Raw genomic sequence first — 24,985 nt, 5'->3', positions numbered from 1 at the left:
TGCACGCAATGCCGATGTTAATACAACTGATGATTATTGGTGTCTGCGCACACGCCAAGGTATTTTTGCGATGGGGACTGTTGGTAGATCTCAAAGGCCCAATTAGCCAGCCCTGATTTGCATTTTGAACATGTCATATTTTTTATTAGTAACGATAGTAAAAACTTATGTAACGTTTTACAACACAGAGTACAGAGAATAGTCTTAACGACAAGTTAAAGCAAAGTTTCCACATCTCTTTATACCCATAGTCCCTATATTGTGTATTCTAAGGACATTATGTGATTAATTTGGAGTATTATTATTATTATCACTGACTTGTCTTTTTTTACCACTTCCTTTGTCTGCATTGTAGTTGTTATGATTTATGCATTGTATGCTGCAAAAATGAATATTAATAATCTATTAAAAATGTTGTTTGCAGCGAGTACATATCTGAATGTATTCAATTGCCTTTATTCTTTATGGTATATTTTTATAATATACTAGATGTATACTGTGAGGGTATAGACTTAATAGCTAACTATAAACTATCACATCCACCTGTATTCTTCTTAACGAGCTTTGCTCTTGTAATCAGTCCTGGTGTACTTTATGGTGTGTATTCACATTACAGCCCTGCTACATATCTGCATGTGTAGTATGTGATCTGCTGGAGATAGCGTTCCCATCGCACAGTCACACACATCACAGGAAACAAAGGCGTAACATGATGCTTCCACAGTCCACACAGCAGACTCAGTGGGAGGAGATGGCCCCACAGGAAGAGATCTCATTGGCTGAGCACACCCAGGAAGCTCTGTGTACTGCCTACCATCTATTGCTGGGCAGCTGCTGCTGCTGGCACCCGGCACAGTAACCATAACCAACCATATAGCACTGTACATAGTGTGTTCTGTAGTACTATGTGCTCTGCCTGTGTACACATCACAATGCTCAGCATGACACGGCAATAGCAGCTGTCAGGCTCTGATTACTGTTGGTAAGTCATATTCTGTATTATCACCCCTGGTGTCTGCTTGTACTTATATCATATTGAGTTAAGTATCACCGTGCAGTTCATTATACTGTACACTGATTGCATGCAGTGTATGGCCTATTAGATTTGTATGTAGCAAAGGAGCTGCTATTACAAATGCTGGTTATATTTCTTATGTAATTACCCTGCTACATATACTGTATATTGTCAGACTAGTAGCTGATAAAGCCATGGAAGTTCATCTATTGTTTATCTACATCTTCATGATTTATATCACATAACGGGGTTGGGTTGTTTTGGAAACATTCATCACGTTGTCATTTGTAGGACTGGATATGCTAAAACCCTCCCCCAGTGCCTAAAGCCCTGTACACACTGGAGGATATGATGAGCGATATTGTTCATTATATTGCATTTCCCTCTATCGTCTATGCATGTACAGATGAGGTAGCCCCCGTTACACACACACGCCGCCAATCTTGTGTGCTTGCCTATGCCGTCACTACTTCTGGTCCCCAGTGGCCGCAATCGCTATGTGTGACCCTACCCTCCTGCAGTCTAATTATAACCCTCCCCCTAGTGTCTAACCCAGGGGTGGGCAACTATTTGGGCTGGGGGGCCGCTAAACACTTTCAGCAAATATTCGAGGGCCGCAAAAGCATAGACGCAAAGAGGCGCAGTGGGGCCCATACCTACACAACCATGTGTATGTTTGTGTGTGTGTGTGTGTGTGTGTGTATATATATATACACATACACACACACACACACACATAAGGGTCATGAAGTAAGGGGACCTAAGATATTAAATATGTGTAGTGAATGAAGGATTTTTCAACTGGTTATATTCAACAGACACATTTCTCTAAACACAATATATAACCATCAACCAATCATCTGAGTGCCTCCTTCATTCACTACAATTTTATATATATATATATATATATATATATATATACATACACGTGTATGTATATATATATATATATATATATATATATATATACACACTTGTTTACATATGCAGCAAATAAATATCCACCGCAGATGGAAGGACCAGCACATCCAGCATATATAATGCAAAAACCGAAGGTGTTTAATAAGAAAAGATCATGATACTCATCATAACATGGGTAGACAGCAGCCTTATCAAGTCCACATCAATACAGTGGCAGCAGCACAATAAAGGTCCACTCCATGGCAGGTGTCCTAATGGAGTGGACCTTTATTGTGCTGCTGCCACTGTATTGATGTGGACTTGATAAGGCTGCTGTCTACCCATGTTATGATGAGTATCATGATCTTTTCTTATTAAACACCTTCGGTTTTTGCATTATATATGCTGGATGTGCTGGTCCTTCCATCTGCGGTGGATATTTATTTGCTGCATATGTAAACAAGTGTGTATTATACCACGACCTGGCACTCACCTTTGTTAAAGGAGCGGTGTGCGTTCCCTATACGCAACTTATATATATATATATATATATATATATATACACACACACACACACACACACATCTATATATATATATAAATGTATGTATGTGTGTGTGTTTTTATATAATATATATATCTATATATACACACACACACACACACACACACACACAGTGTGTGTTTGTGTGTGTATGTATGTGTATATATATATATATATATATATATATATACAATACCAACACAAGTGGCACTCGGGTATATCCAATAATGACAACACACAGCGGTGTTTAACGACGTTTCATTTCTCTAAACGGAAATTTCATCAGGTTCCGTTTAGAGAAATGAAACGTCGTTAAACACCGCTGTGTGTTGTCATTATTGGATATACCCGAGTGCCACTTGTGTTGGTATTGTATATTTGGTCGCAGCGCTGCTGTGGTCTGTAGGCACCGGGGCCAAGTTATCGTTATTGGAAGAGTGCCAGCTCTACTGCAGAAGTATATATATATATATATATATATATTACATGTGCACATGTGCACATGAAATAATTTGCTGTCACGTCCTTACTTTTATTATTATTTGTCAGGGCTGTGGTGCTGAGAGTGGGGAGCGTCACTGGACAGAGTGGACTTGCCTGCGCAGCCAACCATTAGCCGCCTCATACAGAAGAACCCGGCAAAACCTGACTGCGCCAGCCTCGAAAGCATTTCTGGGAGTGTGGGAGGGGACGTGGTCACGGCAGGGAGGTGGCTGCCGTGTCACCGCGTCCCCTCCCACACTCCCAGTAATGCTGTGCGCGGCGAGCACAGTCTTGCAGCGGCTGCGGTACTACACTTCTTTTAGCCCTGCGGCTGCCGGTTAAATGACAAGCGGCTCAGCTAGTCGGGCCGCTTGTCATAGTGACAGAGGTAAGTGTGGCGGGCCAGACCTGAGTGTCTCGCGGGCCGGATGCTGCCAGTTGCCCACCTCTGGTCTAACCCTAACCCGTACCTCCCACAGCCTAACCCTCCCTCTACTGCAGGGATATGGGGACCTTCGGCCCTCCAGCTGTTGTTGAACTGCACATCCCAGCATGCCCTGCTACAGTTTTGCTATTTGGCCATAGGCCATACTAATGGTGCATACACACGGTGAGATATTACTTTCTATTAGAACACTATTAGATCTGGGTCTGGATCTGAGAGTACACACAGTGAGATATGCACTATTTTTCTATTCGATTTTGCTTATACAAGCAAAATTTAATAGAAATCGGTACTCTTTACCTAGCACGGCGCCCATCGCGGGCATCGCGGCCATCGCATGCACTAAAGTAACGGGTACGACGCGACCGACGCGATGCCCGCGATTTCCCATAGGGATCAATGTTAAATTTTTCAATGGACGCGATTTTTCAGTTCAGTGCCTCAATGCCCGCGATTTTGCCATAGGAAACAATGTTAAATGGGCCACAGAGCCCAAATAGGCACCCTTAGCAGTGAAATGTCCTCCGACCTTTTCATACCCCCACTATCCACGTCGGCGTGGAGTTGAGAATAGAATAGTGTGGCGAGCGCAGCGAGCCACCGAGCCCGAAGCGTGGCGAGCGGACGCGGATACCTGTGAAGCCCGCGAAGGGCCGCGTTTATCTGTGAAGGTATCCGCGTCCCCTCGCGGGGCTCGCTGTGCTCGCCACGCTTCGGGCTCGGTGGCTCGCTGCGCTCGCCACACTATTCTATTCTGAACTCCACGCCGACGTGGATAGTGGAGGTATGAAAAGGTCGGAGGACGCGTACCGCCGCCCCTCGCGGGCTCGCTGCGCTCGCCACGCTTCGGGTTCGCATGGATCGTGGGGTGTCGTTAACAATTGTGGGGGACATTTCAGTGCTCAGGGTGCCTATTTGGGCTCTGTGGCCCATTTAACATTGATTCCTATGGCAAAATCGCGGGCATTGAGGCATTGAACTGAAAAATCGCGTCCATTGAAAAATTTAACATTGATCCCTATGGGAAATCGCGGGCATCGCGTCGGTCGCGTCGCACCCGTTACTGTAGTGCATGCGATGCCCGCGATTTTTTACACCCCATGACCGCGATGGACATCGTGGGCGCCGTGCTAGGTAAAGAGTACCTAGAAATCTAATAGAAAAATAGTCTTGGCAGGCAAGACTATCCAGATCCAGACACAGATCCAGACCCAGATCTAATAGTGTTCTAATAGAAAATAAATCTCACTGTGTGTATGCACCATAAAACTGTTGCAGGGCATGCTGGGATTTGTAGTTTAACAACAGCTAGAGGGCCGAAGGTTCCCCATCCCTGCTCTACTGCCTGACCCCGAGCCTTCCCTGCCACAGCCTAATTGTAACCCGCCCCCTTGTGCAGGGATGGGAAACATTTTTCTCCCAGCTGTTGTTGAACTACACATCCCAGCATGCCCTGCAACAATTTTAGCATGGCCAATTAGCAAAATTTTAGAAGGGCTAATTAAATTACAGCTGGGAGCCAGTGGTGACTTTTGTAAGCAGACACTGTAGGTGAAACTTTAAACCAGCTTTGCAGCCAGGCAGGCTTGGCTGGGATTGCATACAATGCAGCGTATGCAAAAGGGCTGCATACGGTGTATCGCATGTGGTCCTGCTGCCCGGGAGATTCCCAGGCTGCTCAAGGAGAGATCATGCATACCTCCCAACTTTTGTGAAGTTTAAAATGGGACACACGTGTGGCGAGAAAAGGGGGCGTGGCATATTAAAAGGGGGCGTGGTCTCGTGGGATGATGCATCCTCAGGCCATGCCCCCGTTTTCTGCCCTTCTTCAATGCTGAATAGACCCTGTCTATTCCGTTCAGGCTGGAGGGACTTCCATCTGCCCCCCGCCGCCGTGGGACACTGGCGGCCCTGGGCGGGGGGCGGGATTGCCCCAACATACCAGGATGGTCACGCGAAAAATGGAACAGTTGGGAGGTATGATCATGGACAACTTGAGAAGTTGCCCCAATGTATGGCCAGCTTTTGAACAGGCTCTGGCCTGACAGAGATTGGGGAACAATTTCCGATATGGCAGAAAAGCTCATTCTAGGCACTTGCCCAAAATATATAATAGAAAACAGACCATGCTGTGTCTACAAGTTGCCCATGGCCAGGGATGAATTTAGGAATTGGGTCACCCTTAGGCACAACAGTAATGGTCGACCCTTCTGCCCAGTTTTATTATTTGCATTGTTTGGTTAGAAGATCTGGTGATAATAAAAAAAAAGCTATGAATTATAACATTTAATTTTACTTTATGTATACATATTTACTAAGATGAACAGTTTACAGAGACAGCCTGAGCATGTGCTACCCACATACACGCCATTGTAGCTGGTGTATGGTATTATAGAGTGTAATATTCCATAGTTATTGGCACATTTTAGGCTGACGATACTGAAACAAGCAGTCAGGTGCAGCCAAGCAACCAGTGCCTAATGGGAAATTCACCACTTCCCATCGCAACCTATGATCTCCTACCTATAATTTTATAGAATGTAATTAATATATGCAAACTAGAAGCTGGTTGCTATGGACAACCACCCCAGGATTTCAAGGACTGATCCATCCCCCCCAAAGTCCTAAAAGCAGAAAATACCGGTAGTTGTTTCATGAAAGAGATTATTACAATTGAAGGAGGTCAAACAATGATCATATTCTGAGTGCTCCGCCTCCCTGTAATCCTGTGCACATGTCTAGCCTCCAGTCTCCAACATCATAGTCTAGAGCAGGCATGTCCAACCTGCGGCCCTCCAGCTGTTGTGAAACTACACATCCCAGAAGGCCTTGCCACAGTTTTGATATTAGGGAATGCTAAAACTATGGCAAGGCATGCTGGGATGTGTAGTTTCGCAACAGCTGGAGGGCCGCAGGTTGGATATGCCTGGTCTAGAGTAAGCATGCAACATGAGATGCACTAGTCTTCTCCTCAAAGCGAACTGATGTAAGACCCCAGCAGTTTACGGATCATCTACATACATTTTTTTACATCCAATCACAGTGTACAGATGGAGCCTTCTTCAACTAGCCTTCCCTGGAGAGCCATGGCTCACCAAGGCTTATTATCATTTACTGTTCTCAGCTGCAATACAATGCATAGAACAATACAGTAGGGGATTAGCAAAGGATTACTGTAAATCTGACAGCTCTCGCTCACTTAATCCTATTGAAGGGCTAGATGAGGACGTCTGTATCTGTATGAATGAATGACATCACAGTAAACTGCCATGATAAGTAACATGTATTTCCTTTCCAAGGCACAATGGATCACTACAGAGTGCTGGACGTAATTGGTGAGGGGTCATTTGGTAAAGCACTGTTAGTGCGTCACCAAGATACGGGTGAGAAATATGTAATGAAGGAAATAAGACTTCCACAGGTAAGGAAGATGGAGAGTGTTACTGATCACAATAATATATCTCAAACTCATTTTTATTATTCAGGTTGCAGCACAAATTATGTAAGAGAGATAAAGTACCAGCCAACCAGCTGCTGTTATTTTTCAAACACAGCCTGTAACGAGGCAGTTAGAAGCTGATTGGCTGGTACTTTTTCTCTCACCACTGTATCTCTCTCCAAGGCTTAGTAAATATTCCCCTAAGGGAGGCCAAACACCTATAGGCTGCAAGCTGAAATCAGCCCTCTGTGGCAGTGCTGGTAACTGAACCTCCCGTATATCATTAGTAGTCCACAGAATACGTTACGTTTCACGTGTGATCATTTATTTATTTATTTATCCCCCCCCACCCCCCCGCAATGAGCTGCCAGACCCACTCAGTATGTGTAGTGTCAGGCAGAATCGTAGTGATGTGCAACATTCAGACATGACATTACGTGATCCATTATAATCAATATGAATAGACACTGGCCCTTATTCAGATCTGATCACAGTACAAATTTGTTCTCAAAATGGGCAAAACCATGTGCACTGCTGGTGGGGCAGATGTAGCATGGGCAGAGAGAGTTTAATTTGGGTGGGGTGTGTTGAAACTGAAATATAAATTGCAGTGTAAAAATAATGCAGCCAGTATTTACCCTGCACAGAAACAAAATAACTCACACAAATCTAGCTCTCTCTGCACATGTTACATCTGCCCCACCTGCAGTGCACATGGTTTTTGCCCATTTTGAGAACAAATTTGTACTGCGATCAGATCTGAATAAGGGCCATTGTCCCTTCTCCTTATGAATTGTGAAAGGGTGGCTAGTGGTACTAAAGCGAACAGAAATATAGGGCTCATGGGCTAGGGTTTTTATATGGGTCTGTTGCCTACACATATTGTACCAGTTTGCAGCATGTTTGCTGGGCGGAACTAGTATGACTGAGGCATTGGTTCATGTTGGCTCCTAGTGAAGCCAGAACGGAAGAATGGACAGATATAATAAAAGGCTAATACTACTCCACATCTCTATGGGAGGAATTCAAGTGTTTCGCTCACCGCGGCCACTAGATGGCGCTTGACAGAGCAAGTTAAGTGTTATAATAATTTTATTTATACAGCGACCTTTCTCCTATAATGCAAATATGTGGCCTGGATTTGCTCATATACTGTACATGCTTCAATTTGGTCTTTTCAGTCCTCAAGTGCGATTCGGGATTCCAGACAGGAAGTGATTCTGCTGGCTAAGATGAAGCATCCAAATATTGTGACATTCATAGAGTCATTTGAAGGTATGCCATTTGTATTGCAGATCCTGTGATGCGAGTAGGTGGCTATCCGGACCCTAGGTCGACCATCTCTAGGTCCACATTCATTAGGTCAACACCCTATTATCGACATATTCATAGTCGACATGGTATAAAGGTTGACACAAGCATTAGGTTGGCAATGGGATGGTTGACAGTCAAAAGGTCGACACAAGTTTTTCACTGGCTGTCGACCATAGGGTGTCGACCTAATGAATGTCGACCTAGCATACTATAACCGAATAGGTGTCAGGGGTGTGTTCCGAAGGTTCATCCTCATGGCAGTTACAATAACCAGGGATTGGTTTATTAACCAATGGGAAGCAGTTGTAGAATAACAGCGGGTTACCTAGAATGCAGCAGGTACACAATGCAGCATCTGCAGGTGCAGCCAGGGTTAGTACCGGATGATGTAGTACACACCCTTATATGCATATACTGAGTGCTGGCTGGGGAGTATGTAATATATATATAGTGGTAGTGACACAGTGGCTCATAGCTTTAGTATATAATATATACAGTTTCCATGGTGAGGCACACACTGAGGAGCACGTCCTTCACTTCACAGAATGGAGGAGAGAATACACAAAGAGAACCGTGCACACACAGTAGCACACCTGGTCAGGTTGGAGGTCACACCTCTGGCGGTGTCAGGGCCCTTGGGCCTTATTCTAGTTCACTCTTTCTGACAAAATCCTTCATAGATGGACAAAACCATGTGCACTGCAGGTGGGGCAGATGTAACTTGTGCAGAGAGAATTAGATTTGGGTGGGGTTTTACTTCAAAGTGAAATCTATATTGCAGTGTAAAAATAAAGCAGCCAGTATTTACCCTGCACAGAAACAAAATAACTCACCAAAATCTAATTCTCTCTGCACATTTCACAGCTGCTCCCCTGCAGTGCACATGGTTTTGTCCATCTAAGAAGGATTTTGTCAGAAAGAGTGAAGTAGAATGAGGCCCCTAGTGCCCAGATAGAAGAGGAAAAATGCAGAGTGCTCTTCTCCAACTTTCTGAACATGTGACCCAGGTGTGTCTTACTGTATATTTGCAATCTCTGATCACTATGGGTCATTTATATAGAGTGTGTTGTACATCCAATAGTGGGGATTAAGTATTTACATTTTCACATTGCACAGCAAAATATGTCCATATATAGATTTTAGCTTGTTTTAGACTTTATGTTTAGAGAGGCAGAATTGGGTGAATTATGGGAGTTTCTGTGAAAGTGTCTACATCCTGACACACATAGCCGCTTCCATAGAGGTGCAGGGGGAAATGGCTCCCTGATGGTGGTGTGTCAGGAATAACTGCAGTGTTACAACATGGAGAGATGCAGAGAGGCTGATATAAGCATTTGCATTCTCTCCCATGACTCCACCAACAGATGCAAGAGAGGGCCAGCAGCATCTACCTCTGAATCAGGCCCATAACCAAACATTATCTGTAAAATTATAAAACAACAAATGTGTCTTTCTTTATCCTTGTTTTTTATATATTTTTCCCATAATGGTTTAGTGTTCTAATACAGCTGCAGTCTCGGGTGCCAGGACTGTTGGGGGGGGGACCTTGCAGTTGACAGCTGAACAATAAAATTAAAAATGAAGGCCTAATATATTCCATGCTCCTTAGCTATCAACCGGTCCTGATGTACGGTGGGCAGTAAATGTCTTAAGGTGACTGCCAGATGGCTGTGCCAATATAACTTACTGATGGAACATTATGTACATTGTGCTACAGCGCCAGCTGGGCAGCCCAAAGCCAAAGTCTCCTGCCCACACCCCAACCATTAGATCATACATGCCTGGTGTATAACCTTCCTTACATTCGCAGTATGACCGGCCCTGAGCACCCATACACGTGTGTATAGCAGCATTACAAGGGGAGCTACATGTGTAGTAGCCTAGGGCACCTGGAACCTTTAATCAGGCCTTGCTTACATACAGGGTACGGAAATGTGTCCAACTATACATATATATATATATATATATATATATATATATATACATATATATATATATATAAACATATCCTTACTTTTCTATGAACATAAATTCTGTAGAAGCCTCTATTATACTCTCCACACATCAGCTCTTATAATACAATCATACAAAATGCACGGAAGGAAAGTTTTATTAGCATGGATCTGAAATGATTTCAGCTTATTATTATTATTATTTTTTAACTAGTTATGAGAAACAGTGCTGGAACTGTGAACTGCTGTACTACTACAGAAAGCACTGATAAAGTACCGTATGCCAGTCAGTACACCAGTTATTGTCTGTATGTGGGTCTGTAAAGTAAGGAATTGCCCTCTGTGTATTTGCGGACAGCGGATGACCATTTGTACATAGTGATGGAATACTGCGATGGAGGAGACCTGCTGGAGACCATCAAACTTCAGAGAGGAAAACTGTTTCCTGAACAGACAGTGAGTGTTGACCATTATCATACCTCCCAACATTGAAGAGAGGCAAAGAGGGACACTTTGGGCGTCCGGCATTTGGGGCGTGGCCTATACTCGCACTGTTCCGTGAGCTGCTAGCCATGCCCCATCCCCTCTGGCTGCAAGAATAGACACAACGTCTATTCACAGATGACAGGGGGGACTCCCAACTGCCCCCCCTCGCCGCGGGACACTGCCGACCCCAGGCGGGACGCAGGAATGTCCCAAAAAACCGGACAGTTGGGGGGTATGCATTATACATATAGACCTGTTACATCTGCTGACTTGGAACTCCCTCTTATTAAGCAGAAGAATACAAACAGGTGTGAGACTTGAAGGGGTCATTTTACTAAAGGTTCAAAAAATGAAGGTGATGTTGCCCAGTGTAACCAATCAGATTCTGTCTATTTTCATCCTAGAAAATGATAGAATCTGATTGGTTGGTCTGACCTGATATGGGCAACATCGCATCTTTTTCAGTTTTAGAACCTTTAGAAATTTTACCCTGTAGATGAAGGGAAAAAAATGTATTTTAATATCTAAAAAATGTTTGGTCCTTTATTTGTTTGTTTGTCCAGTATGCAGTCGGACACTGTTGGACCGATTTGGACAAAATCAACACGTGGTGGCTTGATTGGGTCCAGATTAGGTTCATGGCCACTAAAACCCCCAATCCCGACCCCATGGGGGTCCCGCGGCCTAATAAGGAGTCCGGCCACTACACAAAGTGTCTCAGGGAATCAAGATATGGCAAAGTTGCATAACATAGAGGGGGTAGAGGACATGGGGTTCAAGAAAAAAAATGTGGTCAGATCCAGGAGCCGCCCACAGAGTGGATTAAGCCGGGCAGACCATGGGCATGGGGACTATGTTCTGCTGGATGGATTTGGATGACAATTTCTGATGACACCAGGCAGCTATCCACTGGGTCTGTTGGAAGATCTGTCAAGCTTAAAACAAGAGAAGGATGAAGTTCAAGTAATGCTAATTGCACAACCAAATCCGAGCAACACTAGGTACCTCAGCTACTTAATACATAAATCACTGTGGCAAAGCTCAGACAAGCAGCCTGGTCTTTACCTTTTGTCTTTGATTTGTGTCTTCAGACTGCTAACACAACATAGCAATTCTACATCTCAAACAGAAGCGTAATTACCCAAATGATACATTCATGTGTCACAAGCAGGATCTCAGTGTGAATGTTGTCGGGTATAATGAATACTAAACTGTGATGTTGGAAACCTCTTGTGGATTAGAAGGGCACAGTATCCTCCTATAGTATCCTATAGTCTCATTATTGAGACTATATCTATTTCCCATATTATTATCTCTTCCAGATTCTCCAGTGGTTTCTACAGATGTGTCTGGCAGTACAGCATATTCATGACAAACGTGTGTTGCACAGAGACATTAAGTCTAAGGTGAGTTCTATAGCATTCGGCAGCCACTGGCTCCCGATCTTTGGATATTAGGTATAATATGAAACATTGGTGTTAATATGATATATGCACAGTACTGGAGACATGTTGCATTGCAGGGCCTGGCACCCCGCACCAATACTTCAGATGTAGTACTCCCAGTTTTAGGAATACTAATCTTTCTCCTTATTGGTTGCTAGAAGGGTTCTGTAAATCTAAACATGTATAGTTCCATTGAGATATATTTGTTGACCTACCTGTTTTTCTTTCTTCTAGAATGTTTTTATTACTCAGCAACAGATAATAAAGTTGGGAGACTTCGGATCCGCCCGTATTCTCACCAGGTATTTATTACATGAAATCAGCACAAAATCATTAGATAAATCCTTCCACAAATGTAGATGATAAACAGAGGTTCCAGGTTTGTCCTTGATTTGGTCACCCTTCCTTTATTACACTTTCATCTAGAGATGAGCGGTTCGGATTTACTCGGTTATTAGCGTCAAAATTAGAGAAAGTTCGGATTTTTTCGATTGGCTATTAGCTGTCACATGTTTTGGATAGCCAATAAGATCACACTTTGAGATCTGAGTAAAGGAGCCCATACACGGTCCGTTGTGTATGGCTCCGTTTTGTACTATGCGATGCGCGCTCCCGCGCATCACATAGTACGGTACAAAAAGTATGTGCTGCACATACTTTTTGTACTAGCTATACATCGGATCGGATCGCAGTGCATGCACAAAGCATGCACAAGGGATGCGATCCGATCCGATGTGTGCTGTTTAAGCACACAACGGATCCGATTAACGGACCGTGTATGGGGGGCTTTAATCTGGGTAAAACCAAAGCTGCATATCTCTGCTCTTATCCATGTTCAATAGTGTGGAATCCCAGGTTATTTGATAAAATTATTAGTAACAGATATATACTACATTTTAAGGGCTAGGTTGACCAAAACATGGAGAGAGATAAAGTACCAACCAATCAGTGTCTTGCTGTCATGTTATAGGCTATTTTTGAAAAATAACAGGAGCTGATTGGTTGCTATCTCAGGGCTATGATAAATCTATCCCTTAAAGAGCACCGCCTATACAGCAATAACGGCATTCTGTCTTCTATTCCCTAGTCCATTGGCTTACGCGTGCTCGTATGTTGGAACGCCTTATTATGTTCCCCCTGAGATCTGGGAGAACTTGCCATACAATAACAAATGGTAAGTGGTTTATTGGTACCTCCAGTAAAATACTGAAGAGACTACAAAATTCAAGGCATTATCTGAATATCCTACTTTTAGAAAGGTCCAAGGTGCTAATAACCCTGAAAAAGTGTCCTGACCTATCCCTTATCCACTCACACTGAACCTGTGTATAGGTTGCATCACATACATAACAAATGCTTGAGACCGGGGGTGAGATTTAATAGGATGAGAGATTCAGAAAGTGAGAAATTTGGGAAGAAATCTCCAACTTTTTTAAAGCGGCAATCATTTACACTGAAAAATCACACTGGTTTTGCAGTGTAAATGATTGCCGCTTTAAAAAAATTGGAGATTTCTTCCCAAATCTCTGCGCAGCATTGCATGTGGAATGTGGATCAGAATTAGGTCCCTTATGCATACAGCTTAAAGGTCATTTTATACAATAATTTTAATAATTTACTGAATGCAACAAAGTTTGTGTACATACATGAAATTCATTTATGTTTCATATACTCCTTATACAACCAGCTTGCCCATAGTAATGAATGTGAATATGTATAGTAAACACTGCAGGGTATTTGTATTAAAGCTTAGAGAGAGATAAAATACGATTCAATCACCTTCTGTCATTTTACAGACTGTGTTTGAAAAATGAGAGGGACTGATGGTTTGGTATTTTATTGCTCTTTCCAAGCTTTGACAAATATTCCCTGTGTAATATATGAAAATTGTTCTAACATTGTAAATATACATATATATGTAAAAGTAATGGTGTTCTCTCTTTCAGTGACATTTGGTCATTGGGATGTGTGTTATATGAACTTTGCACCTTAAAACACCCAGTGAGTATACAGATTTTTTTTTTTTTTAGCAACTCTGTTACGCCATAAATCTACGTCCGTCATTATTTAAAACATGACTACAGTATTGCTTTATTGTATAAATTACAGCTGAATAATGAGTGCAGCATTGTTTGGCAGCTCAGAAGCGAAAAGTTTAGGTTTTCTGATAAATATTTTGGAGATAGTGGGGTGGCCATTTTGTATGAGTTATGACATCACTGAAGCTCCTCAGAAACTGAAATATCACCATTCTCAGTCAATAGTTAAATAGCGTACTCTTGAATATTTTCAATCCATAACACTTCAGCAGCCAAAACAAACTTTATTTAAAACTGGTTACAAGTAAACAAGTATTTGTTTCTTTATGTACAAACGTTATTAAAATATAATCCAAATAATTCTTTACATTTTATAATATTTTATAATTGGCCATGGTGCTCACGTTTTTATTGGGTGTGGTCCCTTTACTCAGCTCTGCTGTGGCTCCAAATCGATTTGAATAGTTTGACCAATATCCGCAGGTGTCTCATTTGGGTCTTCAACTGTCTATATCAGTGGTTCTCAAAGTCGGTCCTCAGGACCCCACACAATTCACATTTTCCAGGTCACCCGGCAGGTGCACTCATTACTGACTGACACATTTTAAAAGATCCACAGGTGGAGCTAATTATTTCACTTGATTCTGTGAGGAGACCTGCAAAATATTCACTGAGTGGGGTCCTGAGGAACGACTATGAGAACCTGTGGTCTATGGTAATGGCAACAGACTTAAGGGGCCAGTTTGATTCCGGTGCTGCCAGAACTCTTCTATCGCTACTTAGCAACTTGTCAACAAGTCTGCAATATGTATTTTTTTTTCCCATTCACTTTCTAGTTCCAGGCAGGAAGCTGGAAAAATCTCATCCTGAAGATTTGCCAAGGGTCATACAGTCCGCTGCCCTCTCAATTTTCCTACGAGTTGCGGAGTCTTATTAAACAGATGTTCCGCAAAGACCCCCAGCAGCGGCCTTCAATCAACACCATTCTCAACAAAAGACCACTGCTCAAAGTGGTGAAATCATGTGTGTCCACACAGGTAATAAGCCCATGCTTATCAGTATTGTCCCTTCATATGCAAACACTACAGTTGTTATCAGATCCACCTGTCTTTATGCAGTTATTAAGGGGGTCACCAATCATATTACTGTCAAATTTGCAGCCGTTTGATTGAGGGCGAGTTGTACTAAGCCTTGAAAAGTGATCAAATGGAGAGTGATAAACCACCAACCAATCAATTCTTACCTGTCATTTTTCAAACACAGCCTGTAACCTGGCAGTTAGCAGCTGATTGGCTGGTACTTCGTCACTCTCCATGTTATCACTTTTCAAGCTTAGTACATCTGGCCCCAGGTCTGAGTAACTCCTATAGTACATTAGACATTAGGACACTGATATGTATACATAATATAACAACCTCATGAATGCAAACATATAGATGGGCACCTGTCCTACACTTATATACCTTATAGTGCAAGTTTTATTTACTATTTCCATTAGTATTGTTAGGTGTTGCGGAAGCCTTGTGGCGCCATATAAATAAATGATAGTAATAATAATACAGGTTGGGTATTCCTTATCCGGATATTCCAAAACCGCAACTTTTCAGAATATCTGTTTTTTTGGGGGTTCCCCAGACCACCTTTATTTATACTCACCTCTAACCCGTTATCAACGGCGGCCGTCGGACTACTCTATAGCGGCATCCCCGAGCCCAAATATGCATTGTGCGGGTGCGCCGGTGACGTTACCCATGCTTCCGCGCAGTGCATTCTTTAGTAGAGGGTGCCGCTAAAGAGGAATCCGATGGCTGCTGTGGACATCAGGGGACCATTGGAGGACGCCAGGGGACCATGTGAGTATGTTAAACAAAAACCAAAAATATTCCTAAATCCAGAATAATCCATTATCCCAAAAGCATTTAAAATAAGGGATACTCAACCTGTATATATCTGTTTGTGTGCACTGGTATGTATACTTTTTTAACTAACACATGAAATTTAATTAAGCTTATGTCCTTATTTTAAATAGCGTAACGACGACCTATCTGGAAACCTAAAGGATGGATCTGCATCCATCATCCAGCCAATCAATAAACAGCAGAATGCTTCTTCTGATGGTATAATATGAGACATGGATCTTTGTTCATGACGTGTGCTTTAACACTAAATATGTTGAAATGTATGTATTTGATGAGAATACACTTACTCTTCATTGTTCATATTCCTTTGTACGTTACACCAGCCTGTGACTAAACAATCAGCTATAATAGAAGAAAATGTAGTCAGTATTTGTTAAGTAAAATGTAGAGACTTTATTATATAAGGCAGTGGTTCCCAAACTGTGTGCCTAGGCACCCTAGGGTGACGCAAGGCTTTTGCAGGGGTACCACGGGTCGCTACTCCAGGGCCAAATCAAGTAATCAAAGTGATAAGCAAAACCAGTGCTTGTGCCGCCAATCATAACACATGTGGAAAATCAGGAGCACAACTGTAAACAACCACATAAGTGACCCTAACATTGACAGGTAGGCACAATTTACTTAATTTAATATCTTTTTCCAAATATATAAATAAAAAACTTATCTCAGGGTTGACGTAGTAAAAAAAAAAAGCTGTTACTCGTCTAGGTCGTGATTTAAGAAAGTTTGGAAACCACTTATACTGTATAATGCAGGCATTCCCAACCACGGTCCTCAAGGCACACCAACAGTGCAGGTTTTAGTGATATCCAGGCTTCAGCACAGATGGTTTAATCAGAATCCCTCAGATACTGATTAAGTCACCTGTGCTCAAGTCTGGATATCTACAAAACCTGCACTGCTGGTGTGCCTTGAGGACCGTGGTTGGGAATGCCTGGTATAAGGCATAATTACCCAAATTGATTCATCTTTATTTATACCAATCACACACTAGATGGCGCTGTCCTGACACCATCTGAAGATGGTGCTTTAAAGCTGTATTTTTTATTTATTTATTAACAGTTTTTTGTATAGCGCACACATATTCCGCAGCGCTTTACAGAGAGCATATTTGAACATTCACATCAGTCCGTTTCCGTTCATATTCATAGATTAACAGAAGATTAGGTGCTTGTATGGCTTAATATGGCAGCCATTAATACTGCCCAGTGTTTCCACACAGTTTATCTATCATGGAACATTGTCATGCCTGCAGCTTCTGCATATATTCCAATATAAAGCTGATTCTGATCAGATTTTCTTGGACATTGATCCATATTAAACATAGGACATAGGGGGTTATTCTAGTTCACTCGCAAGGTACAATTACTCTCTAATGGAAAAACCATATGCACTGCAGGTGGGGCTGATGTAACATGTGCAGAGAGAGTTAGATTTGGGTGGGGTTTGTACTTCAAACTGATATCTATTTTAAAGTGTAAAAATAAAGCAACCAGTATTTACCCTGCACAGAAACACCCAAATCTAACTCTCTCTGCACATGTTACATCAGCCCCACCTGCAGTGAACATGGTTTTGTCCATTAGAGAGTGATTGTGCCTTTGAGAGTGAACCAGAATAACCCCCTTAGTGCTATAGTACATGATTTACAGTTATACGTCTGTCCTGCACAGTGCATCGGTCCGTTTCCACAGTACCCGGAAGGCGGCATTGGGAGAAAGAACCTACAGGCACAGTTGTAAATGTTTTCGAAAATGCGTCAATCCTCACATCAAGTATAGGAGGCGGCAGAAGTGATGGTGAGTCCGGTAACAGCAAAGGACTGTCTGATGTGTCTACGTATTATACACCACTGTACTCATATAGCGCCTTTTACTCCAATAGTAGGTATACGTCTATATCTCATTTTAAAATGTACCATCAACTTCCTATCGTTCCATCATAGGCTGCACATTATATGGCACAAAGCCCTTCTCACTATATTTGTATAATGTCTGCATTCTGTGTAAGAACGTCTGCGCATAGTGCTGGTGGTGTCAGTAGACAATAACGGTACACAGCATATACTGTAAATGCTCCAGGGACCCGGTGTGTATCTTCCCCTCATGCCTGCTGCACGTTATCTGTAGCTTCTATAGACTGCATGCAGTAAGTACCTTTCCACATTCATTCCTCTCTCCTTGTGTCCTGCGCTCTGATCCTGTGTACAGGTGGACACGTCACAAAGTACCACCTGAAAGAGCAAAGGAGGAAATGGCATAAGAAGGCACCAGATGCGCTACTGGACATCCTAAATAACGCCGACCTCAGCTCCGCATTTACAACTTACACCATCTATAGATCCAGTAAGTACCTACTGTATACTGTGCGCTGCTACTTACTGTACATACTGCTGTAGGTCTTCCTGCACTTTCATTAATTTACAGTTATGTTTTAGTCTGGGTGATACACTGTGATATTATTAGACTTGTGTCCACAAGCCACGAATATATTATACAGTATAGTGCATAGTGGTGGTAGACCGGGAGTGTGTTCTGGTGTGTGAGCCTGTTTCCAAATATCTGCATTTAGGGCAACATACTGTATGTTGGTTTATTAAAGAAAACACAAAATGGACATCTTTAATGCAGCATAATAGTAACATTATAAACGTGTAATTCAACATAATAGTAACATTATATGCAGACATGTCCAATCCAGCATAATAGTGTCATTATATGCTAACATGTAATCCAGTAAAATAGTGTCATTATATGCAAATGTCTAATCCAGCATAATAGTGACATTGGGCAGTATTCAATGTACAGAATCGCGGCATGCAGCGAATCCTGTTTAGGATTCGCTGCACTGTCGCCGTGTTCCGGAGCCTCGCTGTCCCCCTGCTATCCCCATATTCAATGAGGCAGGAGCTCGCTGCCCCTGACGCCGCAGGGAGCCAGAGGACAGTGGCAGGCAGGGAGATGGAAGTCTCCCTGCCAGCCCCAGAATGGATGTGGGGGGGAGGTGGGCTCCCCGGGAGCCAGGCAGCACAAGCTGCCCCCCCCCCGGGAGAGCCAGCAAGGGACCAAATATGCACTGCTCCCGATCGTGCATATGTAATGATCGGGAGCAGTGAATATATGAATATGTAATGAGCGGCTCTCTGCTCCCGGCCCCCTGCTGGCTGCTATGTGTAAAAAAAATATATATATTTTTTAAAATTAAATATATATTCATGTGCTATAAGCACATGAATAAAAAATAGCATGCCCCAGAATAATATTCCTGATTTTTTTACACCAAATGTAAAACAACAACAACTTTATTTTAAAAGTTCACTTTCCACTTCTCCATGAAAAGATGGCAATTTGCTACACGGCGACACATGGCGAAAATCACTTTGAAAGATGGCGAAAAGTGCACGTTGAATAGGGTGATTCGCTTTATGACCCAAAAAATCACCTTCCAACGCGAAAATAGCACAAATTTGCCTTGAAACAGGGCGAATTATCCTCATTGAATACTGCCCATTATATGCAAATGTCTAATCCAGCATAATAGTGTCATTATATGCAAATGTCTAATTCACCATAATAGTGACATTATATGCAAATGTCTAATTCACCATAATAGTGTCATTATATGAAATGTCTAATTCACCATAATAGTTTATACTTTATATACAAACGCGTTGTTCAGGATAATAGTAACATTATATGCAAACATGTCTAATCCAGTGTAATATTAACATTATATACAAACATCGGGGGAAATTTACTAAAATGGGTGTTCTATTCCAGATAGGATGTTTCTATGGGCAACCAATCAGTTACTATGTATTGGGTGAAATGTAATATGTAATAGGATGCAAATTTTTAGACCAAGCCAGAAATTATTTGCGCTTTCTGGTGATATTTTTAATAACGGGAATGTGCAATTTTTTAGTAAAGGTTCCATTTGTTTTTTTTTAGTAATGGGAGTGTGCGGTTTTTTGGTAAAATGAAAAAAAATGCCGTGATGTTTTCCCCACCCTGAGCATAACCATGGGCTCTTCGAGATGGTCCTGGTGATTGTTTTATGTAAACAATTTAAAAAAAAAGTAATAAACATTGGGTTGTTCTGTGGAACTACAAGTCACAGCAAGCCTCCCCCACATGCAGGGACTTGGAGAACTATAAGTTCCAGCATGCACGGCATTAATGGGCCCGCTGAGACTTGTAGTTCCACAGCATGACCAATATTAAAATAAAAACACAATGACATCCAGAACAGCTTTAATATCATACATGCATACACGCATTACACACACAAACATAGATATTTTCACCTCTCCCTGGTCCCCCGCAGGTTGGTCCTCTTGTCCAATAGGGTATCCAAGGGGTTGAAAAAAAACAAAAGAGCTACGAGGACTTGAAGTGCAGCATGTGTGTGTACTCAGATGCGGCTCTTCCCCGATACTGAGGGAAGTCCGAGTGATGTCAGTCACTGGGACTACCCTCAACCAATTAGGGCTGAGCTCAGGCCTGATTGGATGTAGCTGTCTCTGTGTAGACGTCTCCGTGAACAAATTCATAGTTGCCCAAATTGGGTTATAGCCGAAAGGCCCACAGGCCAAGCAATCATCCCTTACCTGTTCTGCTGGGCAGATAGATGCCACTGTACATCCCTATTTACCAGTATGCTAGATAATGATTTTGGTCAAACACCCAACCAATTATCCAATATCACTGCTGATATACGATATGTATTGCGTGGCCAACTTTAACAATGAGCTTGTAGTCTTAGGGTTTAGGGTTCCTAAGATGGGATTTCTATTTCAGGTGGGATGTTCTAGAAGGTGCTAAAGTTAATAAGAAGTAGATTCTGATTGGTTGCCCATAGCAACATCCCATCTGAAATAGACTCCCATGTTAGTAAATTTACCCCTTATAGTCTAGTTTATTTACTGAAGCATATTATGGTCTCTGATAATTCCCTTCTACCTTTATACTATAGAAGCTCCAGAAGATTGTCTCAGAGGGCCACTATTCATCCACATCCAAGCTCCCGACGCTACAGACAGCAGAGAGGCAGAACCTGATGTAGATCCTGAGAGATTTGAGCATAGATCTGATGATGAAGACACGTAAGTTGTTTATTAATTTGAAACAATGTAGCGTAATCCTAACCATCTCCTTCCGCAGCCTAACTCTATCCGATACATCCCCCTACCCCGCAGTCTAACCGTAACCATCCCCTTCCGCAGCCTAACTCTAACTGATACACCCCCTACCCCGCAGCCTAACCATCTCCTTCCGCAGCCTAACTCTGATGCACCCCCTACCCTGCAGCCTAACCCTAACCATCCCCTTCCTCAGCCTAACTCTATCCGATACACCCCTCTACCCTGCAGCCTAACCCTAACCATCCCCTTCCTCAGCCTAACTCTATCCGATACACCCCTCTACCCTGCAGCCTAACCCTAACCATCCCCTTCCACAGCCTAGCTCTATCCGATATCCCCCTACCCCGCAGCCTAACCGTAACTATCCCCTTCCGCAGCCTAACTCTATCCGATATCCCCCTACCCCGCAGCCTAACCCTAACCATCTCCTTCCGCAGCCTAACTCTGATGCACCCCCTACCCTGCAGCCTAACCCTAACCATCCCCTTCCTCAGCCTAACTCTATCCGATACACCCCCCTACCCTGCAGCCTAACCCTAACCATCCCCTTCCTCAGCCTAACTCTAACCGATACACCCCTCTACCCTGCAGCCTAACCCTAACCATCCCCTTCCTCAGCCTTACTCTAACCGATACACCCCCCTACCCTGCAGCCTAACCCTAACCATCTCCTTCCACAGCCTAACCCTAACCATCTCCTTCCGCAGCCTAACTCTATCCGATACATACCCCTACCCCGCAGCCTAACCCTAACCATCCCCTTCCTCAGCCTAATTCTATCCGATACCCCCCTACCCCGCAGCCTAACCCTAACCATTCCCTTCCACAGCCTAACTCTATCTGATACCCCCTACCCTGCAGCCTAACACTAACCATCCTCTTCCTCAGCCTAACTCTGATACATCCCGTACCCTGCAGCCTAACCCTAACCATCCCCTTCCGCAGCCTAACTCTAACCGATACATCCCCCTACCCCGCAGCCTAACCCTAACCATCCCCTTCCACAGCCTAACTCTATCCGATACATCCCCCTACCCCGCAGCCTAACCCTAACCATCCCCTTCCGCAGCCTAACTCTAACCGATACATCCCCCTACCCCGCAGCCTAACCCTAACCATCCCCTTCCGCAGCCTAACTCTAAATGATACAGCCCCCTACCCTGCTGCCTAACCCTACCCATCCCCTTCCGCAGCCTAACTCTTACTGATACACCCCCTAACCCGCAGCCTAAACCTAGCCATCCCCTCCCATAGCCTATCTCTAACCAATACACCTCCTACCCTGCAGCCTAAGTGTGGTCATACATCTACAGATCGATTGTCAGATTGGGCTGGTTGGAACAAAAACCTGGTAATATCTGAATGTCTGTTTTTGGCAGTTTTTCAGCATTTCAAAGCAAATGGTCAACTGTCATCTGCTCTCATCCACTACCAGGCTATTGTTCCAACCAGCCCAAACTGACAATCGATCTGTAGATGTATGGCCAGCTTAAATCTAACCGCCCCCTTCTGCAGCCTAACTCTAACTAACTCTAACGATACTCCCCTACCCTGCAGCCTAACCCTATCCATCCCCTTCCACAGCCTAACTGTAACTGATACACCCCCTACCCCACAGCCTAACCCTAGACGTCCCCTCCCACAGCCTAACTCTAACTGATACACCTCCTGCCCCGCAGCCTAACCCTAACCATTCCCTCCCGCAACCTAACTTTAACCGATACACCACCTACCCTGCAGCCTAACCCTAACCGCCCCCTTCTGCAGCCTAACTCTAACTAACTCTAACGATACTCCCCTACCCTGCAGCCTAACCCTATCCATCCCCTTCCACAGCCTAACTGTAATTGATACACCCCCTACCCCACAGCCTAACCCTAGACGTCCCCTCCCACAGCCTAACTCTAACTGATACTCCCCCCTACCCCGCAGCCTAACCCTATCCATCCCCTTCCACAGCCTAACTGTAACTGATACACCCCCCCTACCCCACAGCCTAACCCTAGACGTCCCCTCCTACAGCCTAACTCTAACTGATACACCTCCTACCCCGCAGCCTTACCCTAACCATTCCCTCCCGCAACCTAACTTTAACCGATACACCCCCTACCCTGCAGCCTAACCCTAACCGCCCCCTTCCGCAGCCTAACTCTAACTGGGTCAGATGTATTAAGAGATAAATGCGAGGGTGATAAAGAGAGATAAACGTCCAGCCAATCACATCCTAACTGCCATGCTACAGGCTGTGTTTGAAAAAAGTCAGTAAGGAGCTGATTGGCTGGACATTTATCTCTCTTTATCACCTTTGTATTTATCTCTTGTTAAGCCTTCATACATCTTCCCCATTAACTCTAACGATACTCCCCTACCCCGCAGCCTAACCCTATCGATCCCCTTCCACAGCCTAACTGTAACTGATACACCCCCTACCCCACAGCCTAACCCTAGACGTCCCCTCCCACAGCCTAACTCTAACTGATACTCCCCCCTACCCCGCAGCCTAACCATTCCCTCCCGCAACCTAACTCTAACCGATACACCCCCCTACCCTGCAGCCTAACCCTAGCCATCCCCTTCCACAGCCTAACTGTAACTGATACACCCCCTACCCCACAGCCTAACCCTAACCATCCCCTTCCACAGCCTAACTGTAACTGATACACCCCTACCCCACAGCCTAACCCTAGATGTCCCCTCCCACAGCCTAACTTTAACTGATACACCCCCCTACCCCGCAGCCTAACCCTAACCATTCCCTCCCACAGCCTAACTCGAACCGATACACCCCCCCACCCTGCAGTCTAAACCTAACCCCCCCCCATACTTACCAGCGGGGTTCGTTGAGATTCTGACCATCGGGATCCCACTGTCGGTATGGATCCTGACTGCATCCCAGGCAATGTTATACCCTGAAATATAACAAGCCACATGTAGTGTAATCGGTGCATTCCAGAACTATAAACATGAAGTACTTCTAATCAGTGTGTGCCGGTACTCTGTGTTTTAAATATATTTATTTTTGTTTCCTATCTGCAGGGACTTTGAGGAAGAGGATATGGATCCGGACTGGGTGTCTGAGCTAAGAAAGGTGACAAACACTCCGCTATGAAGAAGACTTGGGATTTATTCTACAGCCCCCTTACATGACAAACACTACGACCCCGCGTGAAGGAGTCTTACAATATAATATATTTATGGGGAGACAGAACTTTTTCACTTTCATGTTTTTCATACTTAAAATGTTGAAAAGAACACTAAGGTGAAATGGACTGTTTAGTAATTTAAATTACACTTGACCTTACAGTATATCCAAATTACACAATTTCCCTTCATGCTACGAAGAGAAAAAGCTACATACAGTAAATACTGTACACTTTTATACTTTTACAGAAATTGTGACTTTTTCACATTCACAAAATATTGTTTACACTTGTTTGTGTACATAACTGTCAGCTGTATTTTACTGATCTTTTTAGTATTCTTGGTGACTATTGTATAAATAAAAAAATATGTACTGTAACGTGTGCAAAAGTGAATTATTTCACTTCAAGTCAACTACATCTAGAAAATTGATAGATTCAGTTTCCATGGAATGACAGATTTCCTTTTAGTTGAACCGAGTGTGCTACCATCTTGAATGCTAAGACATATCGTATTTCCCTGATAATAAGACCTACCCTTACCTCTGCTGGTCCAAAATAAGCCCCGCCCCGAAAATAAGACCTAGCCAAATCCCCATCTTGCCCGGTCCCTGCACTACACTACAATGCTCCCAGCTAGGCTCCCCTGCATGAAATGGATGCTGCTGTTAAAGATTTAACAGCGGCATCCAATCACAGCTGCAGTGTCTCTCTCTCTTTC

General features: G+C 43.5%; 1 protein-coding gene across 2 annotated transcripts; it reads left to right on the top strand.

Moving 5' to 3' along the window:
- The first annotated feature begins 819 nt into the window (after positions 1 to 819).
- Positions 820 to 24,613, top strand: LOC146057902 (serine/threonine-protein kinase Nek3-like). 2 transcript variants are annotated; one of them, XM_083169716.1, is made up of 14 exons: positions 820 to 982; positions 6,687 to 6,808; positions 8,008 to 8,101; positions 10,451 to 10,548; positions 11,901 to 11,984; positions 12,258 to 12,325; positions 13,111 to 13,197; positions 13,970 to 14,024; positions 14,899 to 15,099; positions 16,092 to 16,179; positions 17,655 to 17,780; positions 18,192 to 18,326; positions 20,956 to 21,085; positions 24,161 to 24,613. In XM_083169716.1, the coding sequence occupies exons 2-14, from the start codon at positions 6,692 to 6,694 to the stop codon at positions 24,231 to 24,233; spliced, it is 1,356 nt and encodes a 451-aa protein (XP_083025842.1). In that variant the 5' UTR covers positions 820 to 982; positions 6,687 to 6,691; the 3' UTR covers positions 24,234 to 24,613. The 2 variants fall into 2 exon arrangements, with proteins under 2 accessions (XP_083025842.1, XP_083025841.1); XM_083169715.1 differs by lacking the exon at positions 820 to 982 and adding an exon at positions 3,227 to 3,330.
- Positions 24,614 to 24,985: the final 372 nt, after the last annotated feature.

The sequence above is a fragment of the Crinia signifera genome, chromosome 2 (assembly GCF_055691185.1).
Source record: "Crinia signifera chromosome 2, ASM5569118v1, whole genome shotgun sequence".
NCBI lineage: Eukaryota > Metazoa > Chordata > Amphibia > Anura > Myobatrachidae > Crinia > Crinia signifera.
This window is presented reverse-complemented; position numbering and strand designations above follow the sequence as displayed.